At 41.6% G+C, this 25,041-nt stretch overlaps 1 protein-coding gene across 1 annotated transcript in view; it reads right to left on the bottom strand.

The window, feature by feature from the left end:
- Nucleotides 1–25,041, bottom strand: part of helz (helicase with zinc finger) — a 67,501-nt gene that overhangs the window by 10,532 nt on the left and 31,928 nt on the right. The window contains exons 18-29 of the mRNA XM_050043567.1: nt 23,570–23,748; nt 18,462–18,580; nt 16,212–16,357; nt 15,282–15,429; nt 13,031–13,214; nt 11,635–11,863; nt 9,343–9,643; nt 3,856–3,901; nt 2,686–2,873; nt 1,822–2,026; nt 1,601–1,687; nt 967–1,476 (exon numbers count right to left, since the gene is read on the bottom strand). Of these exons, the coding sequence (XP_049899524.1) occupies nt 967–1,476; nt 1,601–1,687; nt 1,822–2,026; nt 2,686–2,873; nt 3,856–3,901; nt 9,343–9,643; nt 11,635–11,863; nt 13,031–13,214; nt 15,282–15,429; nt 16,212–16,357; nt 18,462–18,580; nt 23,570–23,748 (2,342 nt within the window). The remainder of the gene's footprint in view (nt 1–966; nt 1,477–1,600; nt 1,688–1,821; nt 2,027–2,685; nt 2,874–3,855; nt 3,902–9,342; nt 9,644–11,634; nt 11,864–13,030; nt 13,215–15,281; nt 15,430–16,211; nt 16,358–18,461; nt 18,581–23,569; nt 23,749–25,041) is intronic.

Raw genomic sequence — 25,041 nt, 5'->3', positions numbered from 1 at the left:
ACACATACTCACTTACAGTACCCAGCGGGGCAGCCCTCCCCCTCTCTGCTCCAACACTGACTGACAGCTGACTCCACTCATAGCACTCATAGCACTGGCGATCTGAACCGGTCAGTGGCGAAAAAAAGCACTTTTAATGCGCAAACTTATACGGGACGCATTTGCCCCGTTACCGTTTTAGCTCGTTTCGCGGCTCTAGCTGCATCCGCCTCCCTCAATACTGAACCAATTTTAGAACGAGTTGTACCTATGAATCATACGCACACATACACATGGGGAAATAGGGCCCAGGTTGAAAAATACTTAAGTTATCCTTTAATCAGTGGGCCATAAGCTCAGTCACCTTTGTGTTACCTCATTCTGTGATAGAAAGTGACTTATCAGATATTTGTTTAAAATAAGATTTAAGATTATTACTTTTATTTAATTCAACAATCAACTAACCAGCATTTATTTGCAAATTTACATCATCAAAGAGAGATAATCAAATACACTATCAAATAAAACAGCAAAAAAGGCCCCCTAATTCTGGAGCACTGCTTTAATTCTCTTTGTGATGTGCTATTCAATCTACAATTCTTATCTCAGAGGAGAAATGATTTCACTGAGGAAGAACACATTGCTTGAGCAGGACAATAAACAACACTAGCTCTCCCACAGGCCAAATACAACATGAGCGAATGTAAAACTAACAACGCATCTAGATGAACTTCCAGAGTGGGTGAAGGCAGCTACTTATTAGCCTCCCAGAAAAAGAAGGATCTTCCAAAATAAGTCAGATTATTGGGATATAAACTCCTTTCAAAGTAAAGTTGAAAATATTGAACTTCTTTTAAAAGTTTTTTAAAATATATGAATATATATCATTAATTTGTGCAAATCTTGACTAAACAGCAATGTACAAGTCAAGAAAAAGCTTGTCTAACAACCTAACAAAAAAAAAAAAAAAAATGCTGCTACACTCACCCAAACTATCTCCCAGGCTTCCATCCTGTGCGTCCTCCCCAAAGCTGCTGACCCTGTTATGCTGTGAGAGGCCTGGGTGGTGCCCCCCTGGGTGACCCATTGGAGTCCTAATGGAACTACTCATCTCCTCCACCCCTCCAGGCTCCGGCCCATCCAAAGTGGGAGACTGGACAGATCTGTGAGGGGGTATCGGGCCACTGAAGAAGGAAGCGTTGTGGCTTCCACCTGTGTAGGCAGGGCTGAGCTGTTGTTGCTGCTGTTGACTCTGTTGGGCCATCCCTGGGTGCTGAGGCTGGTTGACCCGATAAGGAAGCCTGGAGACTGGATACTGTGGAGGGAAGGCTCTTCCACTGGCAGGATGTGGAGGAAAAGCTGGGTTGGGTGGTGCCAGGTGGTAGTTGAGGGGTCTTTGGGCAGCTGACGGATCTTTTCGATGGAGCAGCGCATTGGGAAATCCGACTAGCCCGTCTGACTGCGAGTCCAGACTTCGACTTTGGCCTGTGTCTAAATCTCCCTGGACCAAAAAATAATCAAAAATCCAAACAACATGAGCAAAGACTTGTGGCCCTACATAAAATAAACAAGTTTTCTTTTGGCAAAAACATTAAAAATGAAATGCAAAAATGTCAACAACTTGCCTGTTTTTCCTTCATGTCTGCGGTTTTCCTCTCTGGTGTCTGAAGACGGATCTGTTCTGACTTTGGACATCCTTCTAATTTACCTAAGAAGTCAAACACAAAAATAAATGTATTACCATATACTGGGCTATTTCAGTTCTTTCTATTTGATGGCATATAATAATAGATTTCGTGATTTTGGGTGGTTGCTTGGTGAGGTAATTAAAATAAAGTGCACCATTTCTGATAGGGTCTGCCTGTAGCTCCTTGTCAGGGCTGGGCTGGCCCATTCCTAGAGGAGAGGGATGGGCCACCCCACTGTAAGGGATGGGGGAGCCTCGATTCTGGGCTTGCAACAGATTGAAGTTGTAGGCCATGGCTGCTGGGTGGCTCATGATGCGAGGGTCCACAGCAAAGCGATTCTGGTAACCTGGCCACGGCAACTGAGGAAATAAAAACACAGACTGACATATTACTGATCAAGACACCATGGCAGATGATAGGGGGATGAACACACACAGTTTATAATGGCAATTACAAACTGAACCATATAACTATGGTGGGTCTAAAAGTTTGCATTCACTTGCAGCAGCTGCTCCTCTTTGATCTGATCAGCTTTAAATGGATGAAGAAATGAATTATCCACCCTGGGAGTCTCTATTGCTACTGAAAGAACTCATGGTGTGCTCTGCATGCGCTGTGTTCATGGACCCACAAAAAACCCTGAATTTAGAGAAGGGACACAGAATGATACAAAGGGACATGCAGGGGTTTTATTTTCTTAAAGAAAGTTTGCCCGTCCTTCCGTAAGAATTCTTGAATTATGGTAAAAACGTGTTTTGTGAGGTCACATTGACCTTTGAATACCAAAATCTTCATTCTTGAGTCCAAGTGGAAGTTTGTGCCAAATTTGAGGTAATTTCCTCAATGTGTTCTTGAGATATCGATATTTTACATATTTTCTTAGAGGTGCAACCTTACACCTTTTCGTTTTAACAAAAGCAAAATTGACAGAATCCTCTGCAGTAGTTGAAACATATGTTTAAGTATAATTTCTTACACATTACATCTGTGAGTTTGTTACCAAAAGCAGGAAACTTACAGGCAGGGGCATGGACATGACCATGTTTCCACCATACACAGCTGGGACGTAGAGGATACTGGCGCCTGTATGTGGATCTATCCTCTGAACAGGACTGGGTGATTTGCCCATGCCAGCTGGTGTGCCACCCAAGGGTGGTGTGAATGCCCGAATAGGGTTTCCCATCAGCACGGCTGGGTTGGGTTGGACTGCAATGAGAGAAGATGGCATGGTGATATAAGTCAATGCAAATAGTTCCTAACTTTAATGTGATGACAGATTGACAGTAGGTGACACACAAGCCCAGACATATCTAACTATTCATAGCTTGGAAAATGTTAGATAACAACCTGTATGATTCTATCAGAGGAGAGCAACATATGAAAAGATGATGGCCAACCTGTATTAAAGGAAGAGGTGATTTGCTTAGATTTCATTTGAGTTTTTTTCAGTGGAGGATAATGTAGCTGGCTGACAATTTGCAGCGGGTGAAACAAACTGATTGTCTTCCTGTAGTAAACATCGTATTGACTCCTCGCTGTGCTGTTCAAGGCTGCATCGCACTGATGGCTTCAATAGCCTCAGGCCTTCATGCATCCATCTGGGCTGCTGCATTAGACTGGCTCATATCAAGCTGTCGAGATGTTTGCTTGTTTGTGTGTACGGAGGCAGAGGAGGAGGAGACAACAGAAACTTCTACTGTTGCTCTGTTGTAAGACCTGACCATAATATAGAGAACATACAGTGATAAGGACAGAAACGTTATGTGGATGGATTTATTTCTAGATGTGTTTGTATGTGTCAACACCATCGCTGTTTTAGTCCATTTCAACTACTGCTAAGAGGACAGTGACTTTTTCCTGTGGTGGACTATACAGCAGTAATATATACCTTTCTAGGATAAGTCTCAAATTTGGCCTGCATTTGATTTCTTTTCCTTTCCTTTATCTACATCCAGGCAGGCAAACATTATCAGCAATGAGCTACAACATAAAACCCTTAAAGGTCGTAAGAAATTGCCTTTGATTGTAATCTGCTTCTGCATATGCACCACAGTGCAGGTTGAGTTACTGACAAAGAACAGAAAGCAAGAGAAAAAGTCCTGAATCCAATACACAAATTTCATAAAACAATATTGTTAGATATTGAGATAATCAACACGGCTAAATACTAACAGTATGATACACTCACCATATCCTTCAGGTGGAAGGTGTTCTGTGTGATTTGCATGTTTCCCCTGTAAGACAAAAGAATCATTAAAAAAAAACAAAGCAAGACTATGAATTCACAGAGGCCAATTGAGTAGAAAAGAGTGTGTGGTAAATACCAGATCCTGGCAACTGTAAAGCAATGTAGGTAATGTACAGCAGCTGCAGTATGGTACTGACTGTCCCTCACCTGTTACAACAGCTATAGTGGCATCACTTCAGAGATGAGGCAGGAGTTTAACAGGCTAGCAGAGAACAGCTAATGAATCCATTATATCAATGTATGATGCAGGCACATTCTGCTCATAAAGAACAGGCATGTACAATTTAACAATATATATGATACAATAGCGCAAATGGGCACATAGGAGCAACAAATTAAAAGAATAGTAAAAGAGAGCACATCTTATAAAAATTGTAGTTTCCTGATACAGTCACACTGTGTTCACTGCCTGTACGGCAAAGGGAATAAAGGACTTCTTATATATGTTCTGACTGGCTCTAGGGATCCTAAATCGATGCCCAGACAGGAGCAGCTCAAACTGTGAGTGTAATAGATGTGAGGCAACGGAACTCATATGTTTAGCTTTCCTGTGTACAGCATTGTCAGTTATATTGCTGAGTTGTTTCTGTGACTTGCCAATCACCTTCCCTGCAATGTTGACAATCTTGGGGAACTTGTTTGTGCTCCTTGCTCTCAGGTTGCCATACCATGCTGTAATGTCAAAAAATTAAAATGCTTTAAACCAGGCTTCTGTATGTTATTTCAAGTATGTGCTGGCTAACACTGAAACTCTTCAGCTTCCTGATCAAAAGTGCCACATTTAATTAATTACATATTAGAAATTGTTGCACTGTCCTGATAAAGTTAGCCACAGGACTTATTCAGTTCCATGCCATATCTAATCTAAAGACAGGCTTCCTACGACTGTGTCCTGTAACGCAATCTCGAAATCGAATTTCTCAAAATCAGATCACAAGTGGACAGCGCTAAAGTGTAGATGCACTGTGATCCAATAAGTCAAACCACATGCTGATGTGGTCTAGGATGCATGTGACCACATATCTTGTGCAGTGTAAACACTAATGCGTCCTGGCGCATATGTGACAAGGACTTCATCATCAATGCAGGACGTGGTGGTTGTTTCGGTGACAGCGCGTTAACGCTCTATAACATGCCCTTTAATCGATGAGTTGTGAGGAAATGTGGCGTGACCGTCTGTTGTCTTGCCCTACGAATGCAGACGTGTTGGATTCTGTTGACAGCGATATCTCCAGCTGTACAGACAAAACCGCTAACATGACCGGGAAGAGTGTGGACATAATAACTGTACGTGGGGCCCTACGTAGACAGTCCCAAAATCTGAACACAAGTGGTTAACTAGAGATGCGTGATAGACACAGGTTTGTGTACTGTGATGCATCTCGGCTGTCCACTTGTGTTCGGATCACTGAAAGGCTTATTAAAACCAAGTGTAAACAGGGTCACAGTTACATCTAAGTACAGCCTCCCAGGTATTCCAATTACACCCAAAGCTTATGCACTCACAAAGCCCCCTAATACAGTATAGACAGGTTAATAAATGTCAATGGAGAGGCAGTGTATCTGACACACTGTCTTCCTCCCCATGATCGCCTCACTTGTACGCCACAGATGTATTTTAGAAAACTATGCTATCACCCGCCAAGGCCTCATACTACCTAGAGTATGCCTCCGTCCTGGAGAACTCCGCTGTCAAAAATCTATCAAAATCACATGAGAGCCATACAACTGCATCGGGAGACATATTATTTAATAACACGCATGGTCAGTGAATTTAATTCTGAAACAATTTTGCGACTACATTTTTGTTTTTCATGCTACAACGAGTCAACATATCTGCCAAGACAGATTTACTCCTTCTACCACTAGATGAGAACAACCAAACTCCCTTGCTGTTCCTCCTGGGGGCTTCACAATACAGCTCCATCTACTATAGTGTACACAGTGAGCCTGAACTGAATCCTGATCAATGCTGACTGACACACACACACACACACACACACAAGTACCCATGTGGGGTTGCACGTGCAAACACAAACCTATACATACTTGCATACACACAGACAAACAGACACACACGCACGCACACACACACACAACACTGGGCTCTCATGAGATCTTCCCATACCTGAGTTAAGGTGGACCATATCTCTTGTATTATTCATCATTACAGGCAGGAATACACAACAATCTACTTTGAGCTTTTTCAGCGGCTGGTTTCGTTGCACGCAGTCTCTCCCAGTTGATTTTGGTGTTAACAGATAGTCCTTGACAGTTGCTTCCTTGGACGAGGCAGAGATGAATGACATCCTCCGTTTCATGAGATTCACTCTGCTGCTATGCTGATATTACAGAAAGCTGGTATTATTTACCATTCAGATAAGGTGTGCTAGTCACATTACTAAGAAAGCAGAGCAGTCTTTGGTACAAGGTCCATATTTTCAGGTATTTTAGCAAGCAGTTCTGAACAAAAGATGGAAAACAATTATCTGAAACAAGATAGCAGCACCTAAACAAAGACTGAACATAACCAAACTGATCTGTTGGAGTAATGTTGTAATGTGCTGCTGGTATTTTGCAGACCGAACATGTTAAAAAGTAAAAGTAAAGGCCTTTTCTTGAGCAAAATAAGACTAATTCTGCAAACTAGACATATGGAGATATGGCTGCAAATGCAGATATTCCAGTATTAGACGACTGCAAATATTGAAAGACATCCTGACTTTGCTGAAACCACCCGACAGAGTTCAGGTACCAACTAAAAAATAAGTTCAGTGAACAAAGTCAAATATGCCAGGGCTGTTCCTTTCCTGCCAGCCTCACACAAACCATAGCCAATGTTTACTGGTCCTGAAAATATGGTTATAATTGCGAGGTAGCATGTCCTCCAGCTTGAGCTTAGGAACAGCCAAACTACAATGTCACAAACAAGAGAAATATCAAATAGTCTGACTCCACATGTAAATAGGTTTCACCTTTAGTGCTGCATGACCTAATGACCAAATATAAAACTGCTGTAACTAATGTAAAAGTCACCCTCTGCAGAATGATCTTGTAACTCATACACCAAAGATGTCATTGTGTAGCATGTAGTGTTTCATGTGAGTGTGATCCCCTTCTTGAAACTGACTGTGGTCTGATATAATGTTGCAGAAGCTGCTTTGCTTGGCTGCTATTTTAGGTTGTAACATTAACTGAGCAATGCCAGACACACCAGGCTGAAAATGGTGCCCATTGTCTAGCGCTGTGGTTATTTGATCTAGTCATAGATGCGCTGCTGCAACATTTCCTCTGAGAGGTATGAGTTGAATAGTGACAATGACCAACACGGATGTTTCTCAACATTTATATCATAGGAGCAATTTTCTCAAACAGCAGGGGGTCTGCTGAGATTGAAAACATTGCTAACCGGATCTTAAAAATACTAGATGACTGTACACTGGCTGTCAAACAGTGGATTTGTGTGCTTGCAAGGTTGTGTTATTTACCCTATCCGTCAAACAAAAAGAAAAAGGAGACAGTGGCTCCAGTTTGTCTCCGTAAAACTCCTTTGAGTGTCAAAGTGCAGTGGGATTTTGCATATATATATATATATATGACATAGTTTTGGTGCTAAACAGCACACTCCATCTGTTAGTAAAGCAGGGATGTGTAGTGCGCTCAGGATTCAATCAAAGACGTTGTAGGTTGTTGGAATAAAGATGCAAGAAAGATTCTAATGAAAGACACACATGCAAGAATACGTGCTATGAGAAAATCACTCAAGTTTGACTTAATACCAAACATTTCATTTCTTCCTGACACCAAGCCAAGTATCACTTTTGATTTAATGACACATGAAAATAAGTGATACATAATTGTTTCTAAAAAGTGGCAATTGTTCTTGTAAATCCTCCCTCCCCAATTAAAATGACGCTAATTGTGCGAAAGCTGGAACTACAAAAAGCTTTTTAATGTGAGACATATTTTACCACAAGTGTCTCAGTTTTACGTACTTGCACCAAAACACCATCTGTGTCAGAAAGCAGCACTTAACAATGTGAAGTCAACTGGAGCATATATATCTGGTAAAATGGATGCCAAACAGTAAACATGCTGCGTGCTTTCTGATTAAATTAATGTGTTTTCCAAGTAATTGCATCTGCAAATTGTATATAGTCTGCCTTGGACATGATGTTTTGATTATTTATCACATTTAACCAAAGTGGATTTAATTAAGATGTTTTGCACAATGATCAACTGTCTCGAGAAACTGATTTATTAACCATTTATTTTGTGCTCACAGTTGTGCTTTAAAACGCTACAATAACGTGGACAACCGAGTCTGATTATTACTGAATCGTAAAATATTCACAAGGTGGGATATTAGTGTGATCGGCGGCAGATGTGAAAAAGCTGCACTGAAGAAACCAGATTCAACCCGACAACACAGATTTTATTAGAAACTAATTTATCTATTTTTAAATGACATTTCTATGGATTATTTTGGGCTGCACACCACAGTGTCCACCGTGTACAGAAGTACCAAGAATGGCCTGACCTTTAAATTAGCAACCTGCTGTATATGCTTAAGGAAGCAATATATTACATACTGCACACTGATAGCTCCATGTCTGTGTGTGCTGTGTTGTTGTGAGCTACATGGTACGGCTGTGGAGAGGGAGAAAACTGTGCGTGTGTCTCTAAAGCCGGTTGATGCTGTGGAGCTGCGGCTCATTAGGCCCAGTGGGTGATGGCAGCAGGTTGGCAGCTGTGGTGATTTCGTTAACCTTTACCTCAGGGCAGGCAGGGAGGACAGACAGCCACACAAAGACATTTCAGCCCGAGCTGAACAATCAAACAACGCATCCTTCCGCCAATCCTGCGGTGCTAATTTTACATCCGTGTTGTTTTTCTGGGGCCAAAACGAACGCCCATAAAGAAATTTCCTGGGGTAAAAAATAAACGGAGTCATTTTAATAGATTTGTGCTCTGTGCCCGCATGTGCAAAGCTTTGTGTAATTTTTTTCTCTCTAAAAGCAGGAAGCACTCAATTCATTCTGGGTAATGTGTTTACTATTTCCACAAAGCAGCAAGTGGTCACCTAACACATTACATTAACATAGAAAACCCTATATATGAGCTTTTCAAAACATCCTCTGCCTCGCCCGTTTTTGTTTTATTTCTGCCTCCCTACTCTGATTTCCTGTTTCCCTCCCTACATTTGCAAACTCTATATTTTTATTTTCAGTATTCACTCAAGCAAAACAGCGGATTCAAATCCAGTAAAGTCAATGTTTGAAAAAATCAATTTATATCACCCTTTCTTGCATCTTTTTTTAATTTCTACAGTTTGGTGTCAGGATTTTGAACGCCCATATTGAAAGAAGAGGTGGATGGATACACTTAACCCTTACACTGTGTCCTCCCTCATCAGAAACACCTCACCTTGGGGGGCGACTGCTGCTGCTGTTGCTGCTGCTGCTGCTGCTGCTGTGGACCCTGCTTGTTGGAGGCTGGCTGCGCATGCTGAGGATGTGGATGATGGTGGGGATGGAGGGCCTGCGAAGACGAGTGGTGCCCTTGCATGGGCCTGAGGGCACGGGGGATAAACTCTGGAGCCAACGGGTTGAGGACGTAGGTCTTCTTGAGCTCCAGGGCCTCCAGCTGAGACTTGATCTGCTCAAAGGTGATGCCGTGTAGGCTCGAGTTTTCGTGGCAGATGGAGATAAAGTGCTCCCAGAATTTTCTGGAAAGGGGCAAAAACGAGGAAACAACAGATGGAGACACGTTTAATTTCTATTCTCCTTTATCTCTCCTTGTTTGGATTGAGTGTTTTATGGATCATTGTGTTGATTTTTTCCTGCTGGCAGTGCAACAAATTACTCCTTGGGGGCTGAATATAAAAAAAATCAAGTCCATTACAAACAAATGTAGAAAAAGCGTGTGTGAAGCAGGTGTTGAAGGGAGAGAGGAAAAGGAAAATCAGCAAAATGATGAAGCACACCAAAGGGGAAGGAAATGAAACCTCGGCAAAACAGGAGGAGCAGAAACACAACAATGAAAAGAACAAAGAAAACAATAATCACACAGTGTAGTGTTTACGAATTAGCTGTCAGCTTTGACGAATACAATCATGGGAACAACCAAATAATTCTCACAGACACTAGATATGTGAAAATGTAAATAAATGGCCTCATGTTAAAAGGAATAATTTACTTTCTTCTTCAACCTTACACTGTTTCGGCCCTCATACACCCACAATATTAGTGTGCTAACATTTGAAGCGCACTAATCCTTATCATTGGCATGATAAAAGACAGCATGCTGTATTCTTTTCAGTTGTATCGCTATGTCCTAACTTAATCAAACAGGAGCACCAGCAACTAAAACTGCATTGTTTTTTATTGGAATGTCCTAAAAGGCAGCGAGCGATGCAGCACGATGTCGCGCACTGTTTAGAAATGCACTTTTGTGGGGCGCCCTGTTTCTATTTTATTCCTGCCACTCACGTTAAAAGCGCCACAATGGATGAGGAATGGCTGATTCATGAGGTTAAAAGGCAGAGTTATCTGCAAGATTTCCTCCTTATTTCACTACAAAAACTTCACAATAACAACCTATTCGCTGTTGGCTATAATGTATGTTACTGTATGTCATCTCCAGTTGGTATCACAATGTAAAATGTGTGATTTCTGTTTGGAAAGTACAAACTGCAACGCAGCTGATAGGTAAGAGGTTTGTTTACATGATGTAACAGAATTCCATATTTAACAGACTTTGTGTGGACAGAGAGCGTCCAATGTAACTCTATGTGGCGCGATAGTTGGGTGCTCGCTTGCTGTTGGGACACGGTGCAAATCATTAACTTGTGGGAGTAACAGGCCTTTTGTATAAACAGTAAACAATCCTGGGTATTTGCTGTTTCAACATGGTGATCAATACTAACTGCAACTAAACACATAACCAAAAAAATAAATAAACCTAAGCTACTTCGTACTGACTGACCAGGATCTTTCACTCCCAGGAGGAGGCTCAATGTTGTTCAAACAATGCATTCATTCTGGACACATCAATTTACTCACTCTATCTTTGCAGTATTGCATTTGTAACAACCACAACAGAAAAAAAGACCTGACGTGTTATGACAACTAATGGAGGCGAAACCGACAGTTGCTATGGAGATAGGAGGTGGGCAATGGGGGTCTAAGAGCGAAGGAGTTAAAGAGATTTAAATAGAGATGGGGGGTGGCAGCCAATGTCATTTCCCTTCATAGCTGTTGTAAATAAAGCCATGTTGACAACCTAAAGCTCAGTAAATACAGAAAAATAAACAGGCATCCAATCGAAACAAACGGGTCAAAACTACAACTAGTGATTTGATAGAATCTCTTGGGTATATGATGTCCACGGCATGTCATGTGACTCACACAAATGTATCAGTAGGACTAGTAGGAAAAGCACAGGTTAAAATAATCAAATGAACAATGACTGAATTCCATTTAGTTACTTTGATTTCAGGATCCAGGTTTTGTGCGTGCAGGCTCAGTCACTCACGGTGGGAGATTTGAATAGAACAGAGACACTGCTGGTGTTATTAGTTATACCTGTACTTTTCCTATTATGACAAGTCAAAATGTCTGCCATGAAAAAGGGAACCTTGCTCTAAAGATATCTACTGTAGTGTTCAAGCTAAATTACACATTACAAAGGCCATGAGTCAAAGGAGTCCTTATTTACCTGCAGCGCCCAACAGAGCACAGTGCTATGGGGTCTCCCACAACTGCAACCAGGGACTGGGCTCTGGTGATGGCTGTGTTGAGTAGCTTGTAGTTAGAGAGGAATCCATAGTCGAGGTCCTCTGTTGAGTCCTCAACGAGCTGCTCCTTACGCTTGATGGCCGTCTGCTTGTGTTTGCAGGTATGCCGCGTCCGCACCGTGCTGAGGAACAGCACCCGGAACTGTTTACCTGGAAAAAAAAATATATATATATATATATATATATTTACTATTAAGTTTGTAAGTAGTCTGAGGAGTGCTATTGAGGCAAAACATATTAAAAAAAGACCATCTTATAAATGTTCTATTTAACTTTTCTATTTCACTAATTAGGAAACTCAGGAGAGATGGAAGCTAGCTCATGGCTGACACATTTTGAAGCACATCATTCCCTTACTGAAAAATAAGCAATAAAAATGCAATTAATGAAAACTGTTGGAGGAACTTAATTTCTTCATCAGCTTCCATGACATTTGATATCAGTAAAAACTGAAACCATCTGCATGCTGATTTCTTGTGTTGTGCTGCCTCAAGTTTTGTTACAAATAAAGGAGACAATTCATTGTATCTGTATAAATAGAACAAAATTAGGTCTAACTAAACGTTTTAATGACTGAAGAGGCTGCAGACAAAAGACAAACTAAAATTATCCACATATGTGTTAAATTCAAATTTTAAGCACTAAGAGTGCAGTTTTCCTCTATGTGTGTGTGTCTACATGTTTCATGTGTGATTAATGAGGAACTTAATGACCTGTGGAAAGCAGCTGGATGCAATACAAGTGGGAACTGAAGCAGACGAGGGATTGAGGGAAGAAACTCTAACTCATATTCCCCCTGTACTGGGACTGGATGATAAGAGGGGCTATATGATAACTGCAGTGGAAGATAGTAGGGATGTGTCTTCAGGGTAATGTAGCTCTCATTTTAAGCATCATTTTGACTCAAGATCGACGCTAATATCATCTCTCACACACAGAAATGTGTGATACAAGTGTCATGGACAAATATTAATGAGGCAATTGGGGATTAAGATTTTTGGATTTGTTCGCCAATGACAACTGTGTTTTTGATTTGCCTGACTGTAGTTGTGGTCTCCCAGTTTTCAGTTTCCTGTTCTTTGAATAATTATGATATACCATCAAATTAACAGATAAAAATATTACAGCATTAAATGATCTGTTTTGTTAACTGTGCATGCAGAACAACAAGGCAATTTAAAACTGTAATTATTCCCAAATTGGTATATTAATGTAGCAATAGATGCAGTGTTTGAGCCAGTAAATACACAAATGTTGACATTATATTCTTAAGATTGACACAAAGCACACACATGTTGGTTTATACTTCTTCCTCACCTTGGACATTGAGCACTCTTTCCACGCTGACCTCGTGCATCCTCTTCTTCCGGAGCTCAGCACGAATGCGGAACACCTGGTCGGCGTATGGTGACACCACTCCAATGCTGCCGTCGTCCAGCTTGCCCCACGCCACTGGCCACTTCTTGCGCAACTCCTCCACCCGCTCCACGATCTCAAATACCTGAGGGATGGAGAGGCAACGTGAGAGAAAGAGGTGACAATAGGGCTCCATGCTCTCTTCATTCCCTGATCCCTGCACACAAAAAGAACTGTGGGGAGTCACAGACTAAGAGATATTTTCCACCCAGTTAAAAAGCAACAGTGGGGGACAGCATGTTTGAAGAACTAAAGAGGCTTTATGTGCTGCGTGACACTGAGAAAATGTCTGCATCTAAACATAGAGAGCAGGAAGCTATGGCTTAATGGAAATGGATGTGCTGTAAGACCTCTGAGAAAAACAGGTTTGGAGTGTTCCAGAAAGTGAAGTATCAATATATAACAATGCAATGTGAAATGAAAGATATAATTTTGATCGCTTAATTTTGAACATCATAAGCTTCACTGTACAGGTGATTTGATTGTATGTCCAATACAATGTATCGAGTGTTAGCAAAGTATTAAAATTTGCTTAGTTATTAAGTCAACAGTTGGTATTTTGAATCCTTATTGTTCTTTTGTCATATGAGCAGTTTTCCCAGCCCTGTTCAGAGCTTTGGCACACTGCCGGAGGCTTTGAACTGTCATGGAAATATTGTCTTCCACTTGAAGCTAAGCCCATCAAAGACGCTTGCACAAGACTAATAAACGGACACACTTTTTTTTTCAATGCACTGTGATTTTGCAAGATTATGATAATGTTGTAATGGTTTGACATGGGTGCTGTATCAAAGGGACGGGAGGTAATTCATTTGGCGTCGCTGACAGTTTGGGAGCAATCAAGAGGCAGCCGTGGTTTAATTGGCTGGAACGTGTCAGCAGCAGAGTCAGGGGTCAGACACAGCCAATGACCACAAACAAAGTGGGTCTACAGAAGAACCAATCAGAGGCTGGGACTGTCAGTGAATCATGCATCATGGGAATCAAATGTAGCTCTTAATTACGTTTATGGCTTTCATCTTTAATTATGATTAAAAGACAGTGGATGTGAGGAGGCGAAATAAACAGTGCTGCTCAGCTTTGGAAAATCATTCAGCTTTTGACTTCAGTTAACTAATCGGAATCAAATTCCATTTCATTATAATCAATTCCCTTGATTATTTACATCACACTGGGGTTGACAGCCTAAAACCCATGCATGATTTGAAAGCTAACATGCTGAATGAAAGAATCTATTTCACACATTTATCAGGCTGATTAGCTGAGGCCCAAATATTCTTCATTTAAATTATTATTCAGGTTACCTGTGTTTTTCAAAGGTCAGCAGTGTTCATACTAATTGTGTTATTGAGCACACAGTTGCAGCAGTGAGGGTGCAAATTGGATCTGTATTTTTTAGACTGTCCAATCACAGTGTTAGATCACTGGTTCTGGCACTATCACAGCTCAGCAGTCACTCTGTCAGAGAGATGCAGCTGCAGTATATCATGCACATAGAGTATACGAGCACAGAAGCGGAAGCAATGCCGACTGACAACAATGCAGCCTGAAGATATCAGCGTGTTCTCAGGTGGATAAAAATGAAAACAATTAGATATCAACTTCTCCTTGCATGAGAAACAGGAGGTGTAACTAGCACACATTGAAGCCCCATAGGCTGTCTGATGATGAATTAATCACATCATCAGCCAAGTGTTTGTTTTAATATTTCATAATCAGAATTTGAGCATTTTCATAATGTTAATTTCCCTCACCATCCATACAGTGAAGCCTTATTTCAGATCAGATACAGCACAGGTGTCACCATCAATTAACTAAACTAAATTGGGTCAATATGACAGCCATACCCATCCCAGAGGAAGGAGGTAAACATATTTAGAAAGTAGTGCCCACCGCTGACTGACTGGCAGTTTCATGAAATTCAGAAATACATCAGCTCCATGACATAGGACTGGAAAATGCTGTATTAAAGCAACAGGTGCTAAACTAATATAATATATTGGTGTTAAATGTTGTTTTTAAATGTATGATGCTTGTTTGCATGTGAATTTTCTATTTACTTATTCATTTCAAAATCTACAAGATCATAATTTATATGCAAACACCATGGGGCATGACACAGCAGAACGGCTACCAATTAAAACTTCCATACCTCTGCGTTGTTGTAGTAGGCAGTGCTATTCTTCTCCTGGACATCCTCTCCTCTGGCTGTGAAAAAGGTCAGAGGGTAGAAGTCCTTATGGGAGGGCTGCTTCCCACTTGCCATCAACTTCCCATCATAAAACAACTCTGACGTGTAGCTGCAGGAAAACAAAGAAGGGGTAAGAGGGAGGAAAAGGAAAGCAAAAAGAGGGAACTATGAGAATGGAGTATGTGTGTTGTATGTCAGAATTCACTCATAATTTAAGTCACATAACACTGATAAAGTTGGTTGTGCAGTTCTATATCCTACACATTATTTCATACACATTTCCCTGGAGTACAACCTGGGATATTTGGGGTTTGGGGAAAGTTTGGAATCTTGAACAAAATTTGAAGTCAAAGTCTGAAATGCATTTTCCACAAAGCATGAGTTTGTAATGACAGACGTGTCAAAAGTTCTGAAGGTTTGAGGAGATAATGTGCCATCCTGTGAATACATATGAATGCTAAATGCCAGAATGATTAAAGATACACTGAGTATGTTACCAGCATACCAGCGTACCCCCCACTTGAACTGAAAAGGTTAAAAAAAAAGTGCACCATGTAGAAAAGTACATACCGTTAACCCTACAAGTATCAAGATGGAGGGGAAATATTATTTTGACTCTATAAACCTTCCTTTGTGTCTTGTGTCCGAGTTTCAAGTTCATTTTTAATCTTCTCACCAGTACCCATGCAGCCCCTGATGATGTTTTGTCATAGAGCTAATATCAACCCAAACATTTCCGTAATGTCTCCACTTCAATATCTGTCTGTCAACTCTTCACCTCCGTTTTCACCTTTCCTCCTGACCCATTCCTCCCACCCCCTCTTCACTTGAGTATCTCAGCCTCTCCTCCCACGGTTTTGACACAAGGCAGTGTTGAGGGCTCACACCTACTTGATGATAGCTTCATGAGAGCGGTAGTTCTCGCACAGGAGGATGCGACAAGGGTATTCAGGGGGGTAGTGCTCATACAGCCGGTCCAGCAGTGACACATGCAGGTTACGCTCCCGCGCAAACTCGCTGTACACGAACGGACTCAGCTGCAAATCGAGAGACACAAAGTGGAGAGAAGAGAGGCGGGGAGGGAGAGAGAGAGATGGACAGCAAAGTTAGTTTCAAAGCATGACAAAGGTAGTTTACCTTTCTCTCACATCATTAGTTTTCCTTTCTATTCAACTATGAGTTTCAGTTTGGTCTGCTGAAACAATTCAAAGCGGTGTCAAACATGTGGCACGGATGGTTTAGGCACAAATGAAGGGCAATTTTTTTCATTTTACAACAAAGTCTTCATCCGGTGATTTCCTGGATTACTTTTATCACTTCTGGTTGAAGTTATCATAATAACACAGATTCACATGTAGCTTGTCATGAGTCACTTTTCCTCCATGGCATATAAAGCACCTTGGCAAGTCATAGCAACAAGAATATCATGTCTTTGCAATCTCATGTGTGCTTTGAAATTTATTTGAACAGAATTTCCCTGGCATGTGAGCTGCACTGGCAGGATGGACTACAGAAAGCACACCCTTTTTTTACTTTTTATACAGCTGTCTAATTTGCCTAATCTTTACACTTCTGCAGTTGAGGTGGAAAGCTATCAGGAATCCACAAAAGGGACTTTAAGAGTTTAGCGTCTGAGTTTGATTTCCCTGGGCACCATCATTCCTGGAACTATTTTTTCAAGAGGGGTTAATAGTTAGGTGGGATACTCCAAGTGTTATGAAATTTAAATTTCATAAACTACTTGGAGAACTGTTTTTGTTTTGAGGAACTTCAAATGAGCGAGTTGTTTTTTCCCCATTGTGACTCGCAAGCCCTTCCATCTGGTGTGTATGCCATTAAGCAAACACAACTTGAGTCGCGCTGATTATAGTGGAATTTACTCGCAGTGATTTCACAGCAGTTTGAGAACATGCCAAATTCAATTTTGCTTGGAGTATATATGCAGTAGCCAGTCTTAGTTACAGATCTGCTCCAATATGGCAGTGCTTGCAAGCCAAGGCAGAAGAGCATTTGATTGTTTGATACCAAACCACAGGTGGCATTTGAGTCCTTATTTCTTGCAAGCAATACATCAAATAGGTGAATAAATCAAGCATAAATCACTCACTCCCCCAATACCTGAAACAGTCAACTTCAATGTGTATTTCCCTCTGATCTGACAGCAGTGACCACGATTTGTGGCCATTATCCCAATGTGCTTGGATTCAAATGAGGTTACACATTTGGAAAACTGCACACACACCCACAGACTCATTTTTCTCTTCTCGTTTGACCACTGCCATGTACAAGACAGCAATATCCTTAGTTTGAATCTTTATTTAAGCCTGAAAGAGAGCGAGGGTCGGCTAGCTTAAATGAGGCCCCACACAGTCAATAAGAAAGCAAATAATCAATACAATGCCTTGGCCTTCATTGACTATTCCGTCTGCTTTCACCTACTGAATAATGGAGATAAACTGTTATAGCGAGAGCAGACAGGAGAGAGTGAGGAGATGGAGAAATTTATACATCCTTTCGAGTACCTTCCTACCTTGGACTTAGTGAGCTATCATATAGGATAAAGAATGTGGAAGGTGAAATGCATGAGACAAAGTGATTGAGAAAGAGACAGATGGATACACAGGTGGACATTGTCTTTTAAATCCGTTTTTCTTTGCTCCAAGAAATAGCAGAGAGAGCGATCAAGTAATTATAGCAGCTACTGCATGGTAGAGTCCTGCCTCGTCTTCATCCACTGCCTACTGGTAATCCTGTGCCACTGTCTAAAACCAGGAGGAAGGAAATAAGGTTTTAATTCCTCGTGTTGGCTTAGAAAGCTCGGCTGATGTGAGTGTTATCTGTGGCTGAAGTGGTCTCCAGAACCACAGCTCTACAGTGGCTGCTGTCTGCTCTTTTGTATTTGGAGTAGGAGAGTGGAGTCTAATCCACAGCAAAGTGCAAATGGAGTTGTTACGTAGATTGTAGCTCTTCTTCTGTATTGCGTCCCTCCTCTCAGGGTATTTTTTGGTTTATTTGAGGGTATAAAGAAAGGTCTTCATTTTTCTGAGGGAATGAACCCTGGACCTTTTTATTCTGACAATTAGTACATGAAGAAAGAAATGCTGCATTGTTTGCCTCACTGGAGAAACTGTTTGCACCTACCTGCATATGGTCTCCAGCCAGCACGATGCGGGTGGTCTTGCTAGCTAGAGCAAAAGGCATGATGGTTTCACACTCCATGGCCTGGGCCGCTTCATCCAACAGGATATGAGTGAAGAACCCTGTTGAAACAGATAGCACACCAACATCAATTTACTTTAAGTACACACTATATGTTCAGCATACTACACAGTTGTACTGCCCGGAAAAAGCACGCTCAAGTATCCTGTTGACAAAGAAAATAGTAACACTTTTTGCTTTTCATCAGAGTTTACTGAAGAATTGAATAAAAAATAACAGGGGACTTTAGCTGTGGATCAGCCCGTTGCTTTTTAACGTGGCTTCAAGACAAGCATCATCAGTTTTAGACACACCTTCAAGAAAGTCGCCCTGATGTAATGGAAATGCAAATCCCTGCTTTGCTGGGCTGATGGCCCAAACCAAACCAAACCAAACCAAACCAAGCCAAGCCAAGCCAAGCCAAGCCAAGCCAGCCCATGACTGTCGAAAAGAGGTATATGATGTCACAGTGACGTTGGTCTTTGACCTTTTGGATATAAAACGTCATCACTACAAAAAAGCTACTTATTTCAAGAATGGCTGGCAACTGTATTGGCACCGGACAAATACAGCTCCTTGCTAACAATGTTCCTGAAATGTCTCTCTCTGCCGCTGGTCTTGTCCCACCTTCTTCTTCTGTAGTTTTATGCTGGGCAGAAATATTCCTGAATGTACTGCATGTGTGAATAACGAAAATCACTTGTGGTGCCCGAAAGGTTATCCCAGCAATTCACCCAGAACTATATGTGAAAGAGGCTTATCGGATATTCCCACATTAGCCATACACTAGCCATTTATCACGCACCTACATTGTAAGTACGTGCCCATCACTTCACCAAGGTGTTTTTATAGTTGGGGACTACAGGGCCTCCCATCTGTTCAAACTATGCCTTCTCAGCAGCAGTAGTGTTTCAATGTTCTGTCAGGGAAATGCTGGGGAGCATTTTGGATTCAAAACCACAGGACAAAGAACCAAACAGAAGACGAGTCACCTGTAATCTGTGCCAGATTACTCTACTCTAATTTGGAGTAGAATGTAAGTGTCAAAATAAATCGATATCAAATCAAAGCCCAGTGAATCTAGTTGAATCAGATGATTTGTACCAATACCCAGACCTCGTCATGTCAATATATTTCTACCATTGTTACACAGGCACATTAATGAACAATAATTTTGTTCAGCAGGAACATTAAAACCTTGTAAGTGTGCCATCCTCTCCGTCGCTTTTTCTTCTCCTTCTTTTAACCAGTGCTGCAAACCAAAGGCAGGGTTTTATGGACATTTTGAAAGGGACTGAACAGTAGCCTAACCCTGATTTAAAAAGCTCAAACGGTGCTCGGCAGTATGAGGGGAGGGGATGAAACGGCATGGCAAATGAGTGCTGGAGCAGGGAGTGGGAAAGAGGGAGGCTGAATAACAACCAGCACACAGCCTCTGAAGCCCAAGCACAATTTCCACAGGAAAGTATATGCAGATATGAAATGTGACGGTTGAAAAACAACAAAAACTCGGGGACTGTCAAAAAGTAAACAAACAACAGAAACATGGGCTGGAGAGAAAAGAGGCGGAGCGGTAGATTTGAGGCAACAATCACGTATCTGCCTTTGAACAAATGCCTGCAAAACGTATTGATTTTTTTTTCTTCCTCAAACTATAAAGCCTCAAACCAGTGCTGTCTCTGAACTGTGTGTACACCTTATTGAAGGATGTGCCGGCACTGTTCCCCCACTGTGGTGCTGATAAAAAGGCATACACTTTTTTAATGATGATGGTTTCTATGATGGACCATGTTTTTGTGTACATATTTGCAGAATGTCTATAATTGGGTTTATCTATTAAAGCTTATGAAGTGAGACATTTAGAGCTGTAAAACGGTGTATCAAACGCACAGGTCGAGAAAAACCGTCACTGGAAAATCATGTACTTTGAACCGACTAAAAATATGAAATAAGGCATTGTTAGATTCCTTTCTTTTCTGTTATGTAATTCTAACAGTATGATTAGTTAGATGGTAACGACAGATTCTTAGATGCCAGAAAGGTCATACTTTCTTCAAAGGCAGGGTGTAATATGCATAAAATTATGCACATGAGCAAATCTCTGGATAATAGACATATACTTAAAATCATGTGCTTGAGTAATCTCTGAATAGTTTATGTGCAGGATGAATGAACATCCAAGCAGCACAGTTTTCACTGCATTGAGAGCGATGAAATGTTAGCTGGAACATCCATTTGTTTTTCACCACTCCATGGAATATTACTTGCTCAACAATGCAGCCAAAGAGATGTGAAATCGTGCAGATGTGCTACCCTTATATCACAATGGTAAATTATTGAGGCCGGGCACTTTTGTTGACCCCTGTCTATAAATTGTAGTCACCAGGAGCCCTGCTGCATCCTGCCTACTTGCTCTTTGACTTCGATCGACATGAATATGTAACGACCAAATAACGCTCACAAATGATGTACATGGATCATTACAAATGGAAATGTTTCCCCAGGCAGGGAAGTCGAGATAAAGTGCGGGTGGGGGGCAAGACAGAGGCAGAGACGGTCTTTATGAGTGCAGAGGAGACAGAGAGGCAGACACGAAGGAACATGGTGCTTAATGGTTCACCTGGGACATAGCTGCCCGCCTTGGGGAATCTAAACCAGAGGTCCAAATTACATTTCTGCAGCCGCTATCTGTCATTGGGCTAATAATGGAGTTGGAATTTGGAAACAACGGTGCTTAAAGAAAGAAGGAGGTGGGGGGATAATAAGCAGAGGTGAAAGAGATCAGAGGCACAGTGTTGCAGAAGTGATTTGGGGGACTGCTGACTGTTTAATAATAAATGGCAGCTCCTTCACCTCACACACCCTGTCTCTCACATTCTCCCTTTCACAGTCACTTTCCACCCTTTTCACACTGTAAAAGTGACTGGGAAAATCTGTAATCTGTGAGTGTGAAAGGGTCTCTGCAGGTAACTCTAAATCATAACACAAGCTTTTTAAGAAAGTGTTGTCAAATTCTGTAACAGCTCGAGCAGGGTTGGGAAAAAAATGATTTTGTGAGAATCTAACATTGGTCTTGGATGTGTTCTGGTGCCTGCAACACAATGTGAAAAATGTGTAATTTCTGGTAACAACATTCCCTTATTGACCACAGTATTCACTGTGGTCTTGAACCTTTATCACCGGGCTGCAAGATCCAGTAGCTTCCAGACAGATCAATATTCACCTGAGCCCCACCACACATCTGCTAACAAAGGAAATACAGCATTATCTTCAGCAGTGCACGTCTCTCCTATACCTTTAAATTAGCTAATTTTGAGTTATTTTCTAGAGTAGTTTATTTTACACATTTAATTACCTTCTGCTTAAGAAATAATAGTTGATAGACGAATACATAGAGCTACAATGTATGTCTCCTCAACAGGCTGAAGCTGACATGAATATAGAGTCTGAGTCTCCTGTGTTTTCAAATGTAAGGCTGGATTCAACTTTTTAAACTAGACTACCTGACCATCCAATGTGGTGGGTTTGTGCCAGGGTTTCCCACACATTCATTCATTTGTGGTGGCCCGCCACAATATCAGCATTTGTCGCCACATATTGATTTTCTATTTTCTGGACCGCTCATTAGGAGCACTGCTGGAATATATACCATTCAGTTATTACGTAAACCACACTCTGGTAGCACGGAGAGTACTCTGGGCAGAGACGGAGCAGCGGAACGCCAGGCACAAAGAAAGTGAAACTTGACCATTCATTAATTCATACAGAAACAGAACACTGTATTTCTTAGTACAACAGCCACAAACTGATCAACCAATCAATTCTTTACCCCGTGACTCAAAATCAGACGTCTGAGGCATCTTTGGGTTATCCACCTAACTTGAATGTGCAGGAGGACACCCACCCATCTGCATACATGAGCAGGCAATAACATTTGTGAGTCTCGCTCCTGAAAATAAAATTAGTCTTTCTGCAAAACCCATACACAGGCACACCAAACCATGCACATTTCCACATGCCAGATCTCATGTCTAATCCATACAGAGAGAGGAAAATCAACAAACCAGACAGACATACAATATATATTTTTTTGAGGCATCTGTGTGTTTGGGGTGGGAGATTTGTTATTGCTACTTAGTGGACTCGCTGGCTCCCAATCGCCTCGTTTCCTGGCGATTTTCATCACCGTCAAGCACCAGGAGAGCTGGAGAGATGAAACGTAGGGTGGAGGGCTAATGATGTAAAGTACATTAGAAACAGGCAGATGGTGTTCCCAAGCAACAGAAAAAGGCCCCCTCTGCTGACACATTAGAGCCGGTTATTAGCTTGCAATGACAAACCGGTTTGTTTTCCACGTCTTTTACACAACTTAAATGAGTTCCAGCCCTCTCTAAATGGTGGGCTCCTGCCAACACCAGGAGACGAAGTGCACTGAGTTGTTTCTGCCTATAGTTATTATCTGCTGAAACCATGTGTTTACATTTACATATTTATATGGAGAAAAAAAAAATCATATTTGCATAAGTTTATTTTCCAGTGCAACATCAAAGACCTCTAATAAATATTACCTTCCTTAAATTGTTCAACTTTTGTTTAGAGTACCATTTTCTTTGCTTATGTGTTGTATCATAATGAAGGTGTTTGTAATATTTCGTCAACCACATTTACATGTTCACAGATGTAAAAAGATGATTGTTAATGCACCTCTTTTTGACACAAAAAATGTTATTTGAGACTGTACTATGAGGGCTTTTGATTATTCCTGGGGACTTGACTGGCCCTGTTAGCCTGTGTTCATTTTTCATGTTCTCTGAATAATGCAAGTGGGGTTTTTTTTCTTAGTTATCCTGATCGCTTCATGAAATCTGGATGAGTAGGACTGCTACCATGGCAGACATTTGCAGAACCATATGATGTTTATTCCATCTGCACCTGGTAAACCCTGCCATGCATAAGCCACTCTCAAGAGCTGGCAATGGCTGTCCACCACAACCATCACTAGGCAGCCTTACTATACTTGAGATGACTACATATCTTATGCTATGACTCACCAGGCTCCAAGTCAAGCTGGCAGAGGTATTGGGAGGTGCTGAGGGTGACCACCACCACGCGGTGCCTGAGGATGTCCTCCCTTGTGGGCATCTGGAAAGTGATGTGTGTGCTGGAGATGAGACAGTACTGCTGGACCACTGGGTGAACGGTCTTTACCCAGCGGTTCCTGAAGTATACCCTGGAGAGAGAGAGAGAGAGAGAGAGAGAGAGAGAGAGACGAAAGGAGAAGTGTCAGAAGAGAGAGGTTTACTTCACGGGTCTTGTCTTTGCATCTTGTTTGGGTGTATATGCCTGCGTTGATTCTCATTCATTATGAAATCAATTCAATCTGTATTGTGTGAAAGAGTCTTATCTGATGTGCTTACATCAGCATTTAATACCACAGCGAAAACAACTTTGTTGTGTTCAACACAGGGAGAAGAAAACATCAAGAAGGACTCAGTGAGTGCCATAAAAAGTTTATAGTGAATTATTGTACAATTGTAAGGTGGATTATGGATGACTGCTCATGACAGGAAGGAAGGGAAGTCGCTGCTTCCTTGCGATGTTGGTCAGTCCCTTTCCACACTAGGGTCCTAAATATTCATAGAGGGTCTTTATTCTTGACTTGGTCCACTCCCAAAGGGGAGCCAACAGAGGAGGCTGCTACAGTGATTAAGGAGAAATTCACACTGGAATCCATTGAAATCAGACAGCCCACTCATGTGAAACAAGTCATTTGATTGCCCATATGGTCCCTAGGCTTAACAAACACACAGCTGTCACGTTAGAGCTCTGGCTGGTCAAGGCACACGTTGCTTCCCCGTCCTTTGTGACCTCTGGGGTCCTTGAAATGTGATTAAAAATCACTGATGCAGTGTGAGGAAGTTGTGTTTATCAGTAAGTGTGCGTTTGTTGCCTCCAGGTGGAGTTCTAAAAGCAGAAGAGTTCTTGGGGTTGTATCTCTAAAGCCAGCCATTGTCCGCCTGTCAGTGCTGTGGGGCAAAAACAGGCCAGCCACTCAACAATCTCTGTATAATAAGGACATATTATTCTGACTGCAGGCTTTCCAATCATGGTAATCCAGTTGATGTATAGATGAATGAGTGTCATACAGATGATCTCCCCCTAGGATGGTCTCAGCGGACAGACAAGCCACAGCCAATGAATATAAAAGGTGTACCGTAAAACTTGGTGTATAAGTCGCACTTTTTTTCCCTTTTTTTTCATCTAAAAAGTTGGGTGCGGGTTATAGACCGGTGCGACCTACAGACCAAGGTAAATGCTGACATAGGCAATTTGACCCACAAGATGGCGCTACGTAAGGCTGACCAAACGTCCTCTTTTGCCCGGACATGTCCACTTTTCACGTCCCGTCCGGGGCGTCCGGGGGGTTTTATAAACTGATGATAATGTCCGGTTTTCCGTGTGTTTGTGTGTGTGTGTGTGTTAGAGTGCGGCACGGGCCACATATTTCTGTCCGAACCCGAAC

This window comes from Epinephelus moara, chromosome 5 (assembly GCF_006386435.1).
Source record: "Epinephelus moara isolate mb chromosome 5, YSFRI_EMoa_1.0, whole genome shotgun sequence".
In the NCBI taxonomy this organism is placed as follows: domain Eukaryota; kingdom Metazoa; phylum Chordata; class Actinopteri; order Perciformes; family Serranidae; genus Epinephelus; species Epinephelus moara.
The sequence above is the reverse complement of the archived record's forward strand: the minus strand, read 5'-3'. Positions and strand labels throughout refer to the sequence as shown.